This window comes from Melozone crissalis, unplaced genomic scaffold (assembly GCF_028551555.1).
Source record: "Melozone crissalis strain CALT ecotype California unplaced genomic scaffold, PUWL_Pcris_2 ptg000090l_1, whole genome shotgun sequence".
In the NCBI taxonomy this organism is placed as follows: Eukaryota; Metazoa; Chordata; class Aves; order Passeriformes; family Passerellidae; genus Melozone; species Melozone crissalis.
This window is the reverse complement of record NW_026535867.1, coordinates 280,643-298,643: the sequence shown is the minus strand read 5'-3', so window position 1 is coordinate 298,643 and position 18,001 is coordinate 280,643. Positions and strand designations below refer to the sequence as shown.

At 47.5% G+C, this 18,001-nt stretch overlaps 1 protein-coding gene across 1 annotated transcript in view; it reads left to right on the top strand.

Annotated features, from left to right (window-relative positions):
• The first annotated feature begins 4,214 nt into the window (after nucleotides 1-4,214).
• LOC128947115 (cystathionine beta-synthase-like) overlaps nucleotides 4,215-18,001 on the top strand; it is a 29,161-nt gene continuing 15,374 nt past the window's right edge. The window contains 7 exon segments of the mRNA XM_054291245.1: nucleotides 4,215-4,219; nucleotides 9,125-9,174; nucleotides 9,177-9,274; nucleotides 9,276-9,302; nucleotides 12,403-12,545; nucleotides 15,290-15,396; nucleotides 17,311-17,445. Of these exon segments, the coding sequence (XP_054147220.1) occupies nucleotides 4,215-4,219; nucleotides 9,125-9,174; nucleotides 9,177-9,274; nucleotides 9,276-9,302; nucleotides 12,403-12,545; nucleotides 15,290-15,396; nucleotides 17,311-17,445 (565 nt within the window).

The window sequence follows — 18,001 nt, the reverse complement described above, 5'->3', positions numbered from 1 at the left end:
GCCATCTGACTGTGATTGGCCATTAATTAAAAACAACTGCATGAGACCAATCACAGATGCACCTGTTGCATTCCACAGCAGCAGACAACCATTGTTTACATTTTGTTCCTGAAGCCTCTCAGCTTCTCAGGAAGAAAAATCCTAAAGAAAAGATTTTTCATAAAAGATGTCTGTGACAGATGTCCAGCCAATGGAGCTCACCAGGTCACGTCCAGGGAGATCTCGAAATCTCTAGCTAACTCCAGAGGTTTTTATTATCATGACTGTATTGGAAATTGTGAGGAGGGGGAAACAGATACAATAAAGAATAGATGTAACAGGTAGCCCATGTTCTCAGCAGTGAGAGCCGTTGTTTTCATGGTCCAGTGGTCACACCTGCAGGCAAACATCTCGCTTTGGTCAGCTTGCCTCCCCACAAACCTCCCCCGGGCTGAGGGTTTCAGTCCCACTCCTTGGAAGGAGGAGAGAGGCCTTTTCACATGGGGGTTCCATGTCTCCGTCCTTGATGGAGAGGCTTCTTACATCTCAGTCTGTCTGTCACGGTGGTTGCAAATGAGTGAGAGGAGTCTTCTGTGGGGGGACCACCCAAAAATTCAGAAGTCCAGCCAGGCCTAGAGGTGGGGAAAAATTCCAGAGCTATTGTTGCAAAAGGTCAGAATGTCCTTCTTTCTTCTTGTTGAGCTCAGTGTAACATATAGTAAATACACCGGTGAAAACAATAGCTTAGCAATGCCCTCAGGCCTCAGGGCCTTGTTAGCATGTGTAACTTTCTCCTTCAGAGCCAGAGATTTTAGAAGGGAGGGTCTTTTCTTCAGTGGTCCCCCAATGAGGATCGTGAGGCATGACCATGTTCACAAGGGTCTTAGGATGAGGGAAGAGACGAGGATCTGACTTCATGTTTCAGAAGGCTGATTTATTATTTTATGATATATATTATATTAAAACTATACTAAAAGAATAGAAGAAAGGATTTCATCAGAAGGCTAGCTAAGAATAGAAAAAAGAAAGAATGAATAACAAAGGCTTGTGGCTTGGACACTCTGTCCGAGCCAGCTCACTGTGATTAGCCATTAATTAGAAACAACCAACATAAGCTATCAAAGATCTACCTGTTGCATTCCACAGCAGCAGATAACTATTTTGTTCGTGAAGATTCTCAGCTTCTCAAGAGGAAAAATCTTAAAGATTTTTCATAAAAGATGTCTGTGACAGTGAGGCAGATGAGAGATATTTCAGACAGACTCTCTCAGAGGGGGAAAGGGGATCCTGCAGTCCCAGCCTGGGGCAGCAGGCCAGCATCCCTCCTGTGTGTGGGGAGCCCATTTCAGCAAAAGGCCAAAGGCTGCCCAGGCACACAGAGAGCTGCAGGAAGTGTGAGGGATCAAGTTCCACCTCGCAGCAGATTCAGAAATCCCTGGGGAGCCACAGCAGGCTCTGCTTGCAGCCCTGAGGGCTCAGGGCCCCTCAGCAGCCCCCAGGCCGGAGCAGGGAGCAGGGCACTGCCCAAACCCCGTTTTTGCAACAAGAGCTGCTGACAGGTGAGTCACAGCCTGGTGACAGCCCTGGGACCCAGCTGTCCCCCAGCCCCTCCTCCTGGGTCACCAGCAGGAAAATTACTGGGTACAATCAGCTGTGCTGGCTCTGCAGATAAAGGGAGGACTTCAGTCCAGGAAGGCGCCTTATGGAAGCAATAAATTCCCTTTGGGGGAGGAGAAAAAAATAAATTTAAAAAAAAAGCACAAGCACCAAGCCAGGCTGGTGTTGCTGATGGAAGGGCTGCTGGCTTTTGTCACGTGCTGGAGGATGGGGGGTTGAGGGCAGAGCCCACAGGACCGGGCTCCAGGGCACTGAGAGCAGCCAGCTCACCTGCACCACCCTGGCCCGTGGAAAAATCCACCTCTGCTTGGAGGAACAGCCAGGTGCTGCTCACGCTGCAGCTTTCACTGCCCTCTCAGGAGCTAAAAATGTGTCATGGCTTCTTTCACAGCTGCTTGGGGAGGTCCCTGCCTGGTGCAGGGGCAGCCAGCTGGGTTTGTGTGCCCAAAAAACAGGGCCAGGGCTCTGAGGGCACCAGCTGGGCCTGCACTCCATGTAATAATGTAGGGGTCTGAGGCTTTATATCATGTTGCAAATTGTAGGATAGATCATGATACAAATAGTGCAATGGGGAAGAAGGTAAGGGAGTAGAAGTCTATTTTTAGGCTGATGGGGATTTTGAAGTTTATCATGAACTTTCATCCAGAACCTGCATGTCCCTGGGGAAGCTGCAGAGCTTCAGGGGATTCACAGTGAGACCCTGCTGGGTGCAGCAGGACACAGGAATGAGCTGATCAGCCCCAGAGCAGGTCTGGCAGTGCAGGGGGGGACACAGGGTGTGCTGGGAGCTGCTGGTGCCTTGTGCTCCTTCCAAGAATTGCCAGCAGCTCTGCTCCCTGTGACCATGTTTACAGAGACGAGGATCTGACTCCATGTTTCAGAAGGCTGATTTATTATTTTATGATATATATTACATTAAAACTATACTAAAAGAATAGAAGAAAGGATTTCATCAGAAGGCTAGCTAAGAATAGAAAAAGAAAGAATGATAACAAAGGCTTGTGTCTTGGACTCTCTGTCCAAGCCCATTCACCATGATTGGCCATTAATTAGAAACAACTGCATGAAACCAATCACAGATGCACCTGTTGCATTCCACAGCAGCAGATAATCAATATTAACATTCTGTTCTTGAGGCATCAGCTTCTCAAGAAGAAAAAATCCTAAGGAAAGGATTTTTCATAAAAGATGTCTGTGACATCTCCCCTTTGGGTGTCTCTGGAGCCTCCAGCAGCAGATGCAGCATCACAGGAAGCTCCTCAGATTTATGGAGCACTCCAGGGGTTGTAGTGATGTTTTTTTAGGAATACCTAAAAACAGAGGCCAGACAAAATTCAGGGAATAAAAAGCAGATTTATTGAAGGGCCTTTAGGTACATTTAGGGCAGACAAAGCCCCCCAGGGGCTACACCCAAAATGGATGTGGGGTCTCTCCAAGAAGTTTTCACACTTTCATAAGTTTGGTCCATTTGCATATTGGAGGTTAATCTTCCAATTACAGTTTCAGGTAATGAAGTCATTTACTCCAAGTTTACACCCCCCAAACTCACTTTTGTTTACACTTTTTGGGGCCTGAGACAGTGAGGAGTCCATGATTCCCAGGCCTGGAGAGGAATTGTGTTGTCTAACCAAAATGTGAAGACAATAGCTAACACTGTGTATGGAGTTTAGAGCTATACACTGAATAATTGCAGAATTACAAATGTATGAAGAATATAAAAGCTAAAATCCTAAGGCATCAGTGCAAACAAATGGTGACTTCTCCTAAAACAGGAGGGTGTGACTGGCTGCTCCAAGGCAGTGACAAAAATGTAACTTTTCTAACCTGTTCCTGCCTTGGCCTGGGACAGCTGGGATTCTGTTTCAGCTGCCATCATTTTGCACTGCAGTAAGACTCTACACCAAGTGTGTTGAACAGGTAAAAAAATATTTTTAACAGCAAGTGACATCCTCCCTTTTCCCCAGTTTACCCACATTATTCAGATATCAGGTACCATCCCCAGTTCTCCAACTCACAGGCCAATTCAGCTCAACCAGAAGCAGTTTCAACCTCATGCCCTCACAGCAAGATGTTTTTTCTCTGCTGGCCAAAAATATCCAAGGAAAGCCTGTTCTGCCCTGAATTACTTGCTAGGCCCTCCTAAAACATTGCTAATCCTTCTCCTGTCATCTTCTCAAGCCCTGGTGTGACGTTTCAACTGCTTTGATAAAGCCATTTTGGATATTAAATTTTAATATTAAATTGCATGGGAGGGAAAATGTGGATTTCTTCCCACTTGATCCAGCAGAATCAGGAACAAAACTAGGTTTGTTTTAAAACTAGGTTTTTTCCTCTTCTAGGAAAAAAAATCACTGGTGGGGGGTGACTGTGGTCACTACAGGCCTTTCCTCTCAAGTGTCCAAAAGTAAAACCTCGGTGCAGCATCTCCACAGGGGGAGGGTTTTGGTTGGAAGGGACCTTAAAGCTCATCCCATTCCATCCCTGCCATGGCAGGGACACCTTCCACTGTCCCAGGTTGGTCCAAACCCTGTCCAGCCTGGCCTTGGGCACTTACAGGGATCCAGGGGCAGCCAGAGCTGCTCTGTGCTCTGCCAGAGCCTGCCCATCTCACAGTAAAGATGAGGTGAGAACTTTAAAACTCCCTCTGCAAGGAGCCTTTTGGATGGTTTTACAGCAGGGTCCCTCTCCCTGGGCATGGAGTTTTGAGTCACAGCCTCTTATGAAATCCCAGAGCCATCCCAGTGTTCTTCCCATTTTTTTTGGCTGGCTGATTACTCTCTGCAGTTGTTGCTCCCAGCCTGGGGATGCAGATGTTAACCAGTGCAATCCTGCAGGTTAAATGCTGCAAAGAAGCTTTTCAGGTGGAGGATGGGGCAGTGCAAGCCTGCTGGGGAATCAGCCCCTGTGCCCTGTGCTGCCTTGTGTGATTTTTGAACTTAGTGACACCAGCACTGCAAATTACAAGGTAAAATTGGATTTTCTGATGTGTACAGGCTGTGAAATACCTGGTGTTCCTGTGTGGGTGGGAGTATGGCAAATATCCCTGTGTAGACCCCAGCCCAGCTCCTCCTCTGCTCTTAACCCAGGCACAGGCAAAGCAGGAAAACCCACACCAAAATATCTGCTGACCTCAAAAAAACCCCAATTTTTGTGTGTGTGACCACAGGGCTCGTGAAGCTGACTAGCCCAAGTGCAAAGCAGCTCTGGGGATGGTGGTGGTGGGAAAATATTGTGGTTTAAATCCAGCCAACAACTAAGCCTGAGCATTCTGGTGAGATGCAGTGAACAGTTTTAATGTTGCCCCCCAAAAAGGGGACTTTTTTTTTCTTTTTAAGTCTCCAAACTTGCCAGTCAGACTTTTTTTTTTAAGCAAATATTCAATTTAAAAATGTTATTTCTCTAAAGGAAGCATTTTATTTCAAAAGTGTCTTCTATCCCCTCAATACCCATCTAAATCTTGTTGCCTTTCAGGTTGAAAAAAACCCCATTTTTTGCAGTTTGGTCACTGAAGGGAATAATCTTATTTTTGAGCACACACTGCTGCAGGAGACAACCAGGAAGGGGTGGCTGGGTTATTCTGTAACTACAATGCCCAGAAAACATAATTCTTGCTGGGGTTGGGGTTATTTGCAGACTCTTCACAGGAGAGCTGCATGTTCTCTGTCACATCAGATAGCCCACAAGAGTTTTCTGTGATGGATTATCTCTGGCAATGTTTTCCAGAGAGTCCATTTATTGCAAGAAGACCAAAGGTAAGGTCATCCCTGTGCTAATACCTACACCAGTCTTGTCTTCAAAAGTTTAATTCCAAAATAAGCACTCTGACAAGCCTCATTCTTGCCTGATCATGTCAGCAGTGAGGAAGTTTCCTTCACCACTGTGTTCTGGAGGAGCACAGCCCCAGCACGGACCAGGCAGCTCTGTGTGCTACCCTGCCTCTGGGGAGGAGTGGGGAAAAGAGGGACTGAAATCCTCAGGGGCTCTTCCTCTTCCAGCAAAATCTGCATCCATGCAATTTCCTGATCCCCAGGAGCTGATGTTTGGGAATCACCATGGAGCAGAAGCTGTTCAGTGCTCTCAGCTGGTTTAATAGCAAAGCAGTTGCATGAGAAGCAGGAGACAGAGGTTTAGGGCTGGAGGTGGTGCAGAGGCTGACCCTGGTACCCCAGGGGACATAGAGAGGCCCCACCAGACAGCACCTAGCACAATATATCATTTCTGTCACCATTCTGCCTGATTCAGCAAGGCCCACGCTGACACAGATGAGCTGGGCTTAAATTCCAGCGCAAGACACGAAACCAAAACAGCAACGAAATTTCTACAACCAAACTGCTGGGGGAAGGGTTCAGAGCACTCCTGGAGATAAGTACATATTAAAACAAACAATAAATGGCTTATCTGCTCTTTTATGCCCCAGTCACCTCCCCTTGCAGAGCAATCAGGTGCTGGGCACAGCGAGGTGTGGGGCAGGACCCAATCGCGTCCCTCCCGCGGCTCGCAGGTGTCCCCAGCACCAGCACATATTAACTGCGGCTCAGGCTCGGCCCTGACACTTGCCTGACGGGCTGCAGGGGTGAGTAGTGCCTCATCTGTCCCCTCCCTGGGAAATGGGGACCCTCAGTGCCATGGGGAGAGGTGGAATCTGGCCTCCAGATAATTTCCCTCCCCTGCTGACTGTGCTGATTCTCACCTGGGGGGCGGCTGCGCCTTCAGTAAGTCCTGAATGAATCAGGCAAGCAGGGAGGGTTTGGATTCACACTAAGAGGTCAGTGGGGTGGTGGAGAGGGTTTTCTGGAGAGATTGTACAACTCCATCCTTGGAGGTTCTCAAGGTCTAAGAAGGCAAAGCCCTGAGCAGCCTGGGCTGAATTTAGAGTCTCCCAGCCTTAAGCAGGAGGCTAGACTGCGACCTCTGAGGTCCCTGCCAGCCTGGCTCACTCCATCATTCTGCTCAACTGATACTGCATTTGTCTTGCTCAATGGCAGCAATGCTATTTCCTCAGAATAAGGCAAGAAAAAGGCATTTTGGTTCTAATGGAGCGAGCTTGCGTTGCTTTCTGCCCTGCTGAGTTCATCTAAGCTTTCCCTCACTTTACTTAATGAGCATCTTGATTTTCTCCCCCTTGAAGTTATCAGAGTCTGATAACCTGATAACTGCAATCTCCTATCTGCAGAGTGCTCTGTAAACGTTAGCCTGTGCTCCTTGTCATATATTTTCATTAAGTGGCAGCAGCTGGGTGTTATCATTCCTGGTCTCTTGGCCTGCTTCCCAGCTCCAGTGGAGATTTCCATTTATCCTTTGCCCAGCCTTGTGCCCTCTCAAGACTCTCCATTCAGCAGCGAGTAACGGGGCTGTGGCAGGACACAGCAGTGGCTCAGATGCATTTGGTGGCTAACCAGATCACACCTGAGCCCTCAGCCAGGGATTGGGACGAGTTTTGGGACACAGGTAAGAGTTTTAGTAATCCAGAGAGGATGTATCTATCTTCGCTTTGTGGTCTAAAACTGCACCGGAGGCGGTATGGGAAGATGTCTGCACTGGATGTTGCTCCTCTTAGTCATCCCTGGCTGCAGTCCATGGCTGTCCTTTCTCCTCACACCCCACCCAGCCTGTGCTGATGGATGTCACTGAGGATGGCAGCAAGGGACCAACTCAACCAGTGCTGTGTCAAGGCCTCCAAAATTCCTGGATTCTTCCATCCTTTGGTGCCATTTCAGGCCATCTGCTGTCTCGTTTCAGGGGTTCTACACTTCAGACAGTTTTCAAAGTTACCTTCAGAGCCACTGTGGGGTTTTTGACTGATATTAATGTAAATATGGATCCAGGCTCTGAGCACAGAAATGCAGTGATTTGAGAGTGTTTTGTATTGGAAGGAGGACATTCATGCCATTCCTGCAGCACCAGGAATTGCCCAGCCCTTGAGGAGACACTTGAGGCATTCTCCAGCAGAGAGGGGTGTAGATGTTGACAAATCAAAGGCCAGCCCTGGCTTCTTTGTTCCCTGGGTGTCTAGAAAACCTGTCTGCATTCACTTGGGGTGAGAGAACAAATGAAAACCCCATTCTTGACTTATTTTTGTATCAGATGTCTGGGAAACCGAACACAGTGAGGAGGATGCAACCTCATTTTAGAAGGTGGGAGCCAGGAATGCTCTTCCTTCCCTGAAGCCCTCCTGATCCAGGGCTGGAGGGGAAAGGGGGCTTGTGTAGGGAGGCCCTGCAGCCCCAATAATTTCACCCTCCTGCCTTGTCCCTTTCCACCCCACCATGATTATGGTAGAGATGGGCATCACCAGGAAAAGAGAGGAAAAAAATACACTCCTAAAATCTATTTTGTCAGCTGTTGATTTTGTATCTTTTCTTTTTTGGGGGGGATTAAGGTTGGGATTGGAAGTGCTTGAGATGGAATTTTATGTTTGGACTTAGATGTTTATTATTTTTATTTATATTATAGTCTTATAATCTGTGAGTTCTATAGTATTTATATATATATATAGATACAAAATGGTTCTCTATCTCTACAAGGTCTTTTAAGGAAAAAATATCTAATTAAGTAATGACACTTAAATTATTTTTACTTTTAATCTAATAACTATTTACTTATGTCTTGCAATGCAAAGTTTTTTGTCTAATTACAAAATACTAAAACTTATGAAGAAGGTGAAGAAGAAGCATTAGCTACTGCTCTAAAACTTCTATCTCTAAAAAACCATCTTCTACAGTTTTATATATATTATAAAACTATATTGTACAACAATATTCTATAAACTGTATATTCTAAAACTTTAAACTCCAAGTTTTCTACTACGTGATATTACACACTTTTATTCAAACTATACACTCATAATCTTAATGCTATTATTCAATTTTGGAAGTTTTCTCCACAGCTTCAGGTTAAATGTAGTGTTCTCTTGACAGCCTGTGTCTTTCAACACAAAAAACCTAAAATTCTCAATATCTAGAATTCTAACAGCCTGCATTTTGGGTGGTAGCTGGTGAGCTCAGTTGTGAAAGCCTGCTGACCACCTCTGATACACTGTGGATTATCTCTTCTTTACCCACAGGTGACTTTTGCTCCTTCCCAGCTAATTAGATAGGAAAACACAGATTTGCTCTGGGAGATATACTCAAGGCCAGCATAAAACCTGGCTTGCAAGGAAATGGACCATTTTTTCCCCTTTAATCCCTCTCCATGAGCAGCAGTGGTGGGGATGAGCACTGGGAGGCAAAGTTTGCTGGGAGAGCTTTTGTTGGCTGCAGGATTTGGCATTTTGGGGTGACTGCCCTGCACCCTCATGGTTTCCTGCTGCTCTCTGAGGCTGGGAGTGCTGTCTCTGGAGAAGAAAAGGTGGCAGAGCATCTGGTGTGGGGCTGGGCCAGATTTCTCTGTCTGCTTTAGCTGTGGGGCCTGGTTGCTACAGGAATTGCTGACCTCCAATTTCAGAGATGCTGTGGTGCCTCTGGATAAGGAGAAGGTTCAGCCACTCACCACAGGCTGTTCCATCCCTCTGGTGTTGCTGGATTAACAGTGTGGGGTGTGTTTCTGTGTTCCAGGGACAGCCCAGCCCTCAGGGACCAAACGCAGCGTGGAAACCACCAGGGAATCACAGCACAGACGTCCTTGGGCTGTCCTGCCAGGCTGCTGCAGAGAAACTCCCACCAGGACGGTGAAAGGAGTAGGCAAGCAGGAGGAGGATGGCAGAAATGGTAATTAAGGCTGCCCATGGGCTCATGTGTCAAGCCACAAGGAATTCAGATAATCAGGACTCAGCCACAGCAGTGTGCTGGCCACTGTGTGAAATAGGTGTGTCTTTGAGACAGGTCTCATAACCTCTTAAAGATATATTTCACACCTAAGATAGCTCAGCTACCTTAGAAGGCATCCAATTAGCAGAATAGCTTTTGTGGCAGTGTTAGAAACAAAAAGGTTTTAATAAAAGGCAAAATAAACTCTCCACAGAGAAAAACTGATCCAAGTGCAAGAGGCCCTCCTGCCTCTAGTAAAACACCTCACAAAAGTCATTAATTTATTTGTTCTCTTCTTTTTCTAGTAAATTGCTCAAGCAGGACTTTTTGGCTCCTGCCCAGTTAGCTATCCTTCAATATGAGGTGAAGCCCTATGAAATATCTTTTCACCTAATGGAAGAGAGAAACTTCTGGGCTTATTTCCTTTTTAAGGAGATAGTTTTGTCACTCCATCAACAAAAAGCACAATTCTATAAGTGTGAGCCACAGCTACTGGCAGGGAGCCCAGGGGCTGAGGGGGAACAGGGCTGTGGCTTTGTGGCCTGGGGGGGGGGAGATGAAACTCCCCAACTAAACTGGATTTTCCATGGCCCCTCCACATGGCAGCAGGAAATTCTCTGTGTTTAGAAATGAGATGTTTCTTCTTTGGGTCACTTACTTAGTTCTGTCAGATGGCAAAATGATGTCCCTGTTCTCAGTTTGAAGTTAAATGCAGAAGCAATGTCCAGGATCATGTCTTTGACCATTTCTGCTGCAGCAAAAGGTAAGGAAAGGGTCAGACTTGCTCTAACTGCAGAATGCACCACCACAGAGGTGTAGGGAGAGAGAGCAGACTAAGCAGCCTAACAGCAGCTCTCATCATCAGTCTAAGTGAGACACAAGCCTCCATCCATGACCCTGTGGAGTTTCAAGGTCCCTTTATTCACTAATGGTTGAATCAAGGTAAATTCATTCTGTGAACAAGCCAGAAAAGGAACTTACAGGTACCAAAAAACATGTGTTTTTTCTTCATGTGGTTCTTCTTTTTAGTACACACATGGTGGACGGATTGCAGAGAGGATCAGAGCAGAGAGGTCACACCAAACCTGCATGTAACCCTTTTCTGGGTTTATTTGTTTCTGCTGTTGTTCACTAGGAGTTGCTGAAAATAAACTTTAGGCCCAGACTCCTCCTTTCATCTGTATATGCACCAGCAATACAGAGAGAACAGCCCAGCAAATTGCCTTCCTGCAGAGCACTGATGCCATCAGGGCTTGTCTGTTTAAAATCTGCTACTGAACTCAACCCTTTCTAACTTGTTTAACCCTTTTCTCATTCCATTTTTTATCTGCTCTGCCTCTGTAGTTGTTCCTGATAATTCCATTCTGCATTATTATTTATTGCTCATTATTTGATGCAGCTTCTCCAACTCCCCCAGAATTTAGAGCCTGCTCTCAGCACCAGACTCTTATCTCACTTCCAGCCTGATGAATCCTCCTCTTTTTAAGCTGCTTTATTGTGGGAGTTGCTCAGTACCCCAAGCACATTTGCTGCCCTTTGCTGTTTTATTTTTGTTGGTTCTTTTTTCTCAATTTTAATACACTTGGATGCCAGAGCAGAGGTGACCTCTAAGTCCCACTATCACCATAAAAGCATTATCCAATTATTGCTGGATTGATTTACCTGCAGGTTCTTCACTGCTAGGGTGAAAAAAAAAAGCTGTTCTTCACCAAATAATTAAATTAGGAGCATCAAATTTCCTAGTGGAGGTGATGGTTTTGAGATGAGCAAGAAGATGTACTGGAGAGGAAGCCCAGATGATGTACGGGGTCTAACACACCACTCCAAAAGAGCAATTCCGTCATGGAATCATGGAGTCATGCAATTGCTAAGGTTGGAAAAGACTGTTGTGATCATCAGGTCTAGCCATGAACCCAAACCACCATGTTCCCCATGAGTCTGTGTCCTCAAGTGCCACCTCCACAGGAAGTTCAAACACTCCCAGGGCTGGTGACTGCACCACTTCACTGGAAATTCCATTCAAATGCTTTATAACCCCTGTTGTCATTATACTGCAAAAGTTTCACATTATTGTCTCCTTAGTGCAAGAGCTTCATACCTCCTTGATGTTCCTCATAGGCAGCTCCTCTAGGCACTGACTCTTCCTTCTTGCAGTAGCCAACTGACTCCAGCTCCCTCAAGCAACCAATCCACTCTTTTATAAGACTCTTCTTATTGGCTACAGCTGCGGCCTGTTAAAGTCAGGCTTGCTCCTAATCTTTAACCCAGCTGCAACTTTTAGGGGGTAAGATTACTTTCTATACTATCTTTATTTACTTATATTCTATCCCTCTACAAACCCTTGCATGAATTTTTTTTCATAATCTATAATCTACTTTTTTCCCTAATGTATAATCTCCCCTGGGACAACTTGAGTCCATTTCCTCTTGTCACACCACTTACTCCATGGGAGAAGGGACTGACACTCATCTCACTACAACATCCTTTCACCTGTTCATCTCCTTCCACCCCTACAACCTCCTTACCCACCTACACCCATGTGGTTGCAATGCCATCAGGATGCTCCAAGCAGCCTGGCCATCCTCCCTTCACAGCCAAATGCCATTTTTTCCCCTTCTGCAGCTATTTTTCTCCCAGCTGTCTATGTGAGTGTGGTTATTAATTGTTGCGGTGTTTTGAGGGTCCCCAGGATGAGGTGAGAGATGAGAATTGACTCCAAGTTCTCAGAAGGCTGATTTATTATGATATGATACGATATTTATTATATTATGAAAAGGATATACTAAAACTATACTAAAGAAAGAGAAAGATTCAGACAGAAGGCTGGAAAAGAATGAATAATAAAAACTTGTGACTCCTCAGAGCCTCAACACAGCTGGCTGTGATTGGCCATTAATTAAAAACAATTCACATGCTGGGTAAGCAATTCTCCAAATCACATTCCAAAGCAGCAAAATATGGAGAAGCTGAAGCTTCCCAGCTTTCCAGAAGAAGAAATCCTGGCAAAGGGATTTTTCAGAAAATGTGATAGTGACATGTGGCCTCTGTTTCCACCCCACAGGAGCTGGGTAAGAAGTGCCCCCTGGTGAATGGCAGGGGTGCCAATGGTCAGGACAGCACCTGGATCCTCCCCAACTTGCCCAGTAAGTGCACATGGACAGCCACAACTCCTGCCAGCAAGTCTCCACACTCCTGCGTTCCCTTGTAAGTAATTCCTCCATGCTGTTTTCTTCAGGGTGCAGCTCAGCACCTTTTCCTGGAGGTTGTTGTTACACCAGGATGGTCATGGCCAGAAGCCAGCTATTGTGTTAATGATGGTTTATATTCCAAATGGCAAAAGCAGCTTAGTAGCTCCTCTCCAAGAAGATTTTTTCACTCCTTTTTATTTTTGCAGAAAGATGTGGCTGGCTCGAGTCTCAGGCTCTGTGTTTTCCACAGCATCTTCTTGTTTGGGGCACCTTATTTTAGATGGCTGAGAGGCCTCCACAAAAATGGATTACCACGGCCTGGCTTTTATATCAGCAGCAAATGGCCCCAGTGCAGAGAAAAGTTCTTGCTCTGAGCTGTTGTTGCCCTCAGAGCAGCAGGTTCCCTCCCAGGGTGACGTGAGGGCCCAGACTAGTCCTGACAAGAGGTGCTTTAATGACCCTGCAAACCAGACACAGACAAGCTACTAAAGATAAGGCTCTCCCATAAATGTCAGAGGAACTGCAGACACGTCCTGCAGTGCAGAGATGTGAAGCAGGGATCCAGCTCCAGCCAGTGGAGTAAAACTCCTGGAATGCAGCTGCAGGGATTGGAAGCCATGGGAGGTGCAGCCCTGCTCTGCATGGGCATGCCTGACCATGTGCCAGGCAGGACAAGGCCAGGGCACAGCCACCAGCATGTGGGTAGCCCAGAGCAGCCTCTGGGTCTGGCCCATGCAGGAGGGAGGAATGGATGGAATGCAGAGCCCTGGAGCTGATCCAGCAAGCTGTGCGTGGCTCAGTGCCACCCCTGCAGCTGGTGCCTGAGGAGAGAATCAGTTTCAGTCAAAATGAATTTTTTTTTCACTCAATTATCATTCTGAGCAGGATAAAATTATATTTTTGTAAACAATTTAGCATCAGGGTGCCATGGTGGTGCCAGTGGCTGGGCCCATCCCACCCCCAGACAGGAGATGGGGAGACATTTCCCAAACACTGCTCTGGGAATGGAGTCTGGCTGAGGGGGCCCACACAGCCCTGCTGGGGCAGGAGCTGGAACATAACCCCCTGTGTGGCAGGGAAAAAACCACACTGGGACATGTCACAGCTCTGCAGCAGGGCATGGAGGGAGAGCTGGTTTGCTTTCCCTGCTCTGGGTAAGCCACAGATGGAGCAAAAATCTCTGGACTTCCTGAGGTTCCCAGGTGAAATCTGATTGAGTTTTGGGGGTAGAAGCAGAGGGAGGAGACAGGTTGTTATTTTAATTAAGAATATTAAATATTTAAATTCTTTAGAGATACAGAGGTAGACTAGTTCTGCCACCCCTCGAGCTGGTTCTGACCCAGCCTAACCTCAGCAGGAATCCTTTGCTTTGCTAGGACTGGTTTTCCCCCAGACATCTCAAAGAATAGCAAGCCATGACTAAAAGCTGGAATCTTAGGGGAAAACCATCCTTGTCTGCTGTCCTGAGCTGACAGCAGCACCTGCAGGATGCAATCCAGATGTGCAATGCAGGAACTCAGGTCACCCTCAAGAGATCCAGGCTCAGTTAAACCTTACCTGAAGGAGCCAAGGCTCAGCCCCACTGAAATAAATCCCTGAGCATTTCAAATGTGGCTTTTGAAGCAGCTGTGGGGGAAGCTCATTTATTGTGGTATTGCCTCACATTTGGCAGCACTCAGTGGAGCATGAGATGTCTCTGCAAACCCTTCCCACAGAGGGAAGGGTAACAGCACATCCCATCATTTCTGGGCTAGGGATGCAGGGAGCCTGGAGCCTCCTGGTAGGAAAGGCCTTCACTAAACCCCTGCACTCCTGCAGGGCAGGAGGTGTTTCTATCACACCTGCGGAATCCAAGGTTTTGTCTCACTGTGCTGTGTTGGAAATTGGGTGGGGGGAGGAGGAATGTTTTGGAACATTCTGAGTTGTGTGTGTGTTCCTTTTTGCATATAGCTGTAGGTTAATCAAGTTTTTTTCTTTATTTCTAAGCTTGAGCCTGCTTTGCTCTATTCCTGGTCACATCTCACAGCAGCCACTGGGGACAATATATTTTCATGAGACCTGGATATGGCCCAAACAAACACAGCCCTTGTCAATCTGTGACAGAGCTCAGGGCTGTGAGTTACCTGGCAAGGTGTCTTGGCCAAACAGGTTTTTTTCAGGTTGCTCTTGCTGTGGTTTTTGGCTCCTGCTGGAGCAAACCTGGGCAGCTGGATTTCACTGATCACAGAGCTGGGTTCAACTGTTTGCAAAACAACCCCCAGAACTTCTGAGGTTTGGGCTTCTCTGATGGAGCCATCCTTGCAAGTTTGGCAGTCCTGGGCAGCAACACTTGGCCCAGAGGCAGCTGGAAATGTGGGGAGCAGAGATGGGGCTGGGCAGGATGGGGAGAAGAGGAGGAGCCTTGTGTTGTGTCTCCTGATTTTCTCACCCACAGCATAAAATCCTAAGGCTTGCCAGCATCTTCTCACTCATTACAGATCTGGCCTATGGTTTTGCAGAGCAAGGCATTTCAGAACAACCCTGAAAATTAATTCACTTACTTTTTTATGTAAAAAAACCCCTAATAACTCATGATGGAGAACTGTAACAAACTCCTGGTGCCACTAATTGCTGATGGGGACTTTTTCCCTTGGAGCTGGGCTGTATTTTGGTGGCCTTGATAAAGTTGCTGAAACCTCACTCAGATTTTCTCTTGGTTCATGTTGCACAACAATAGCTTTGATTTGACTTTTTTTGTTTGTTTTTTCTGCATTATTTCAGGACAGAAGAAAAGAAGATCTTGCCCAATATCCTCAAGAAAATTGGCTGCACCCCAATGGTCCAAATCAACAAGATTGGGAAGTCCTATGGGCTCAAGTGTGAGCTCTGTGAGTGTCCCCTTGCCAGCAGGTTTTTGCATGCCTTGAGGTGAGGGTGAGGGGTGCTGGAGGAACAGAGATGGGGAGGGGCAGATGTGGCTCATGTTGGGCTCTCCTGCTTGTTAGGCAGTAATTTCTTGGGCCAAACAGGGGGTTTCAAGCAGCAATGAGCAGGGGGGCAATGAATGGTAGTGAGGCATCTCTCCTGCCAGATAACAGCAGAATAAGCTCAGAGCAGAGCTGGCCCAAATTTAGGGATGGATCTCAGTCCTCTCTCTAAGGAGATGTTTGCTGGTGCTGTCTCATGTAAGGCTTGGCTTTAGGCTGGTCCCCTACAATCACAAGGACGATAAACTCAGATCTGTGCTTGTGGACTTTTCAGGCTCTTTTCCTATAACTCCTAACCCTGATAATTAATTTGGTCCAAATTGGGCAGAAAGGCAAATTCTGAGAGGCAGAGAGTGCCAGGAGTGTCACACAGCTGAGTAAGGAGAGACTTGCTGAGCACTCATGGCACAGCAGAGCCCTGCAGTGCTGTGTGTCAGCTGGGAACCACGGAGTTATTTATGAAATAACCAAGATTAAATTAAATAACTATGAATAAGTATAAGGGCAGCCAGACCCCACTGAGCACACAGACACAGGGAAAGCACCCTGGGCTTTCCCACCTGATCCCTTCTCAGCATCTGGGATCCTTGGGCCACCAGCCCAGCAACCTCCACACTGGAAAACCAAGGATGGTTTTCCCCTAAGATTCCAGCTTTTAGTCATGGCTTGCTATTGCACACTGCACTGCCTCACCCTGCCCACAGTGAGAGCTGAGGGGACACCAGGACACCATGGGGGTGGGAGGACAGATGTGCAGTGCCTGGTGCACCTCTGGAGCAGCCTGTCCCTTGGAGTGTGTCCGGCTGGTGCTTTAGGTGCTGGGAAAAGCAGGCAGATCCCATTTTCTGGGATGGTGTCTCCCTCCCCTGGCACAGGAGGGGAAGCAGAGCAAAACAGGCAGAGCAGCTCTGTGTCAGCACAGAGCCCCTTCCCAGCAAACACAGGAATAAAAGGAAGCAGCCACAGCTGGATTGGATTGCCTGGTGTTTTCTGTGCCCCCAGGGACCCTCGTGCAGCTGGAGCTGTGGCATTTTGCATTATGAAATGTAATGATGAGCACAAGATTTCCTTTCCTGTTCAGGCTGCTCAGGTGCAGGGCTGATTTCTCAGCCTCAGGTCATTGTCTCTGCCAGGGTGAAGGGAAAAACACCCCTGGAAATCCCCATTTCTCCCTGCTGTCCATAAAGCAGAGCTCAGTAGCACCAGTTCAGCTGCAGATGTTCATCAAGGGCTTGGTGAGAAGAATGCTGTGGTGTGGAGGCCCCAGTGAGGACGGAGATGTGCCTTGCATTGCAATCTGAATGTGCCTTGGAAAGTTTCTTAGTTTGTTGCTAGCTCAGTAAAAAAACCTGTAATTTAGCCTGACACTTGAAAATGTTCTTTCTATTGTTTGGGATTTTTTATGGCACCTCAGTCAGGACTACAGATCACTGCAAAAGGGCAGCTTTTTAGATATCTGTTAAAAACCTCAATGCCCCAGGATAGACAGTGAGGCCTTGCTGCTATCCCTTGCCCACAGAAGAGTACTCAAGGAGTGCTGTGCCTTTGTGGGACCTTCCACCTTGCAGTGACCATGTCCAGCTGATTTCAAACCCATCCTGGGCTGTCCAGGTTGACTTCAAACCCATCCAGGGTGGAGGAAACATGGGAGAAAGAATGACTCTGTGCTGATGGATAATCCCAGAAAAGCAGATGGTGGATGCATTCCCCTGAGGAAAGGACAGTCCTGCAGAGGGGGAAGAGGTGTCCTAACACTGCAATGAGGCCTGGGGGAGCTGGTGCCTGATGGAGTCTCCCCTTTGTTTCCCTTTCCAGTGGCCAAGTGTGAGTACTTCAATGCTGGGGGCAGCGTGAAGGACCGCATCAGCCTCAGGATGGTGGAGGATGCAGAGAGAGCTGGGATCATCAAACCAGGAGACACCCTGATTGAACCCACTTCAGGAAACACAGGTGGGAAGGGCAGGGATGCTCCCTCTGCCTGGGAACTGGGCAGGGGGCAATTTCTGAGGAGCAGGGATTTGCATTTGGGGTTACAAGGTGGGTTCTGGCTCCATCCTCCCCTCAGCTCCCCTCCTGGTGGCCATGGGCTTCCTGGGATGCTGAGGTGCTTCCTTGATGAAATTCCTGAGGGTCCTGTGAGGGTCCCACACCTGCACAGGTGTGCCTGGAAGGTCTCCTTGTACCAAGGCAGACAGCATCAGGAACTGGGACAACCCTGGGTGTTTTCAGGCTGGGAAGCTTTTGAATTCTCAGAGGTTCCCAGAGACCATTCCCTGATGGGTTGAAAAAGAATTCCTGTGAATTTTTGCCCTTGTTGGTGCCACTTGTCACCTCACCACACTGTGTCACCCCAGACATGGAGCCAGGGGGGTCTGTGCTCCCCCAGAGCTGTGTCCCACATGGATCACACTGGCTCCCTGCCTCCCTGGGGCAGCTGGAATGGCACCAGGCTCCCTGCAGCCCCTGGCAGGGACAGGCTGCTCCTTCCCGCTGCCTCACCTTCCTT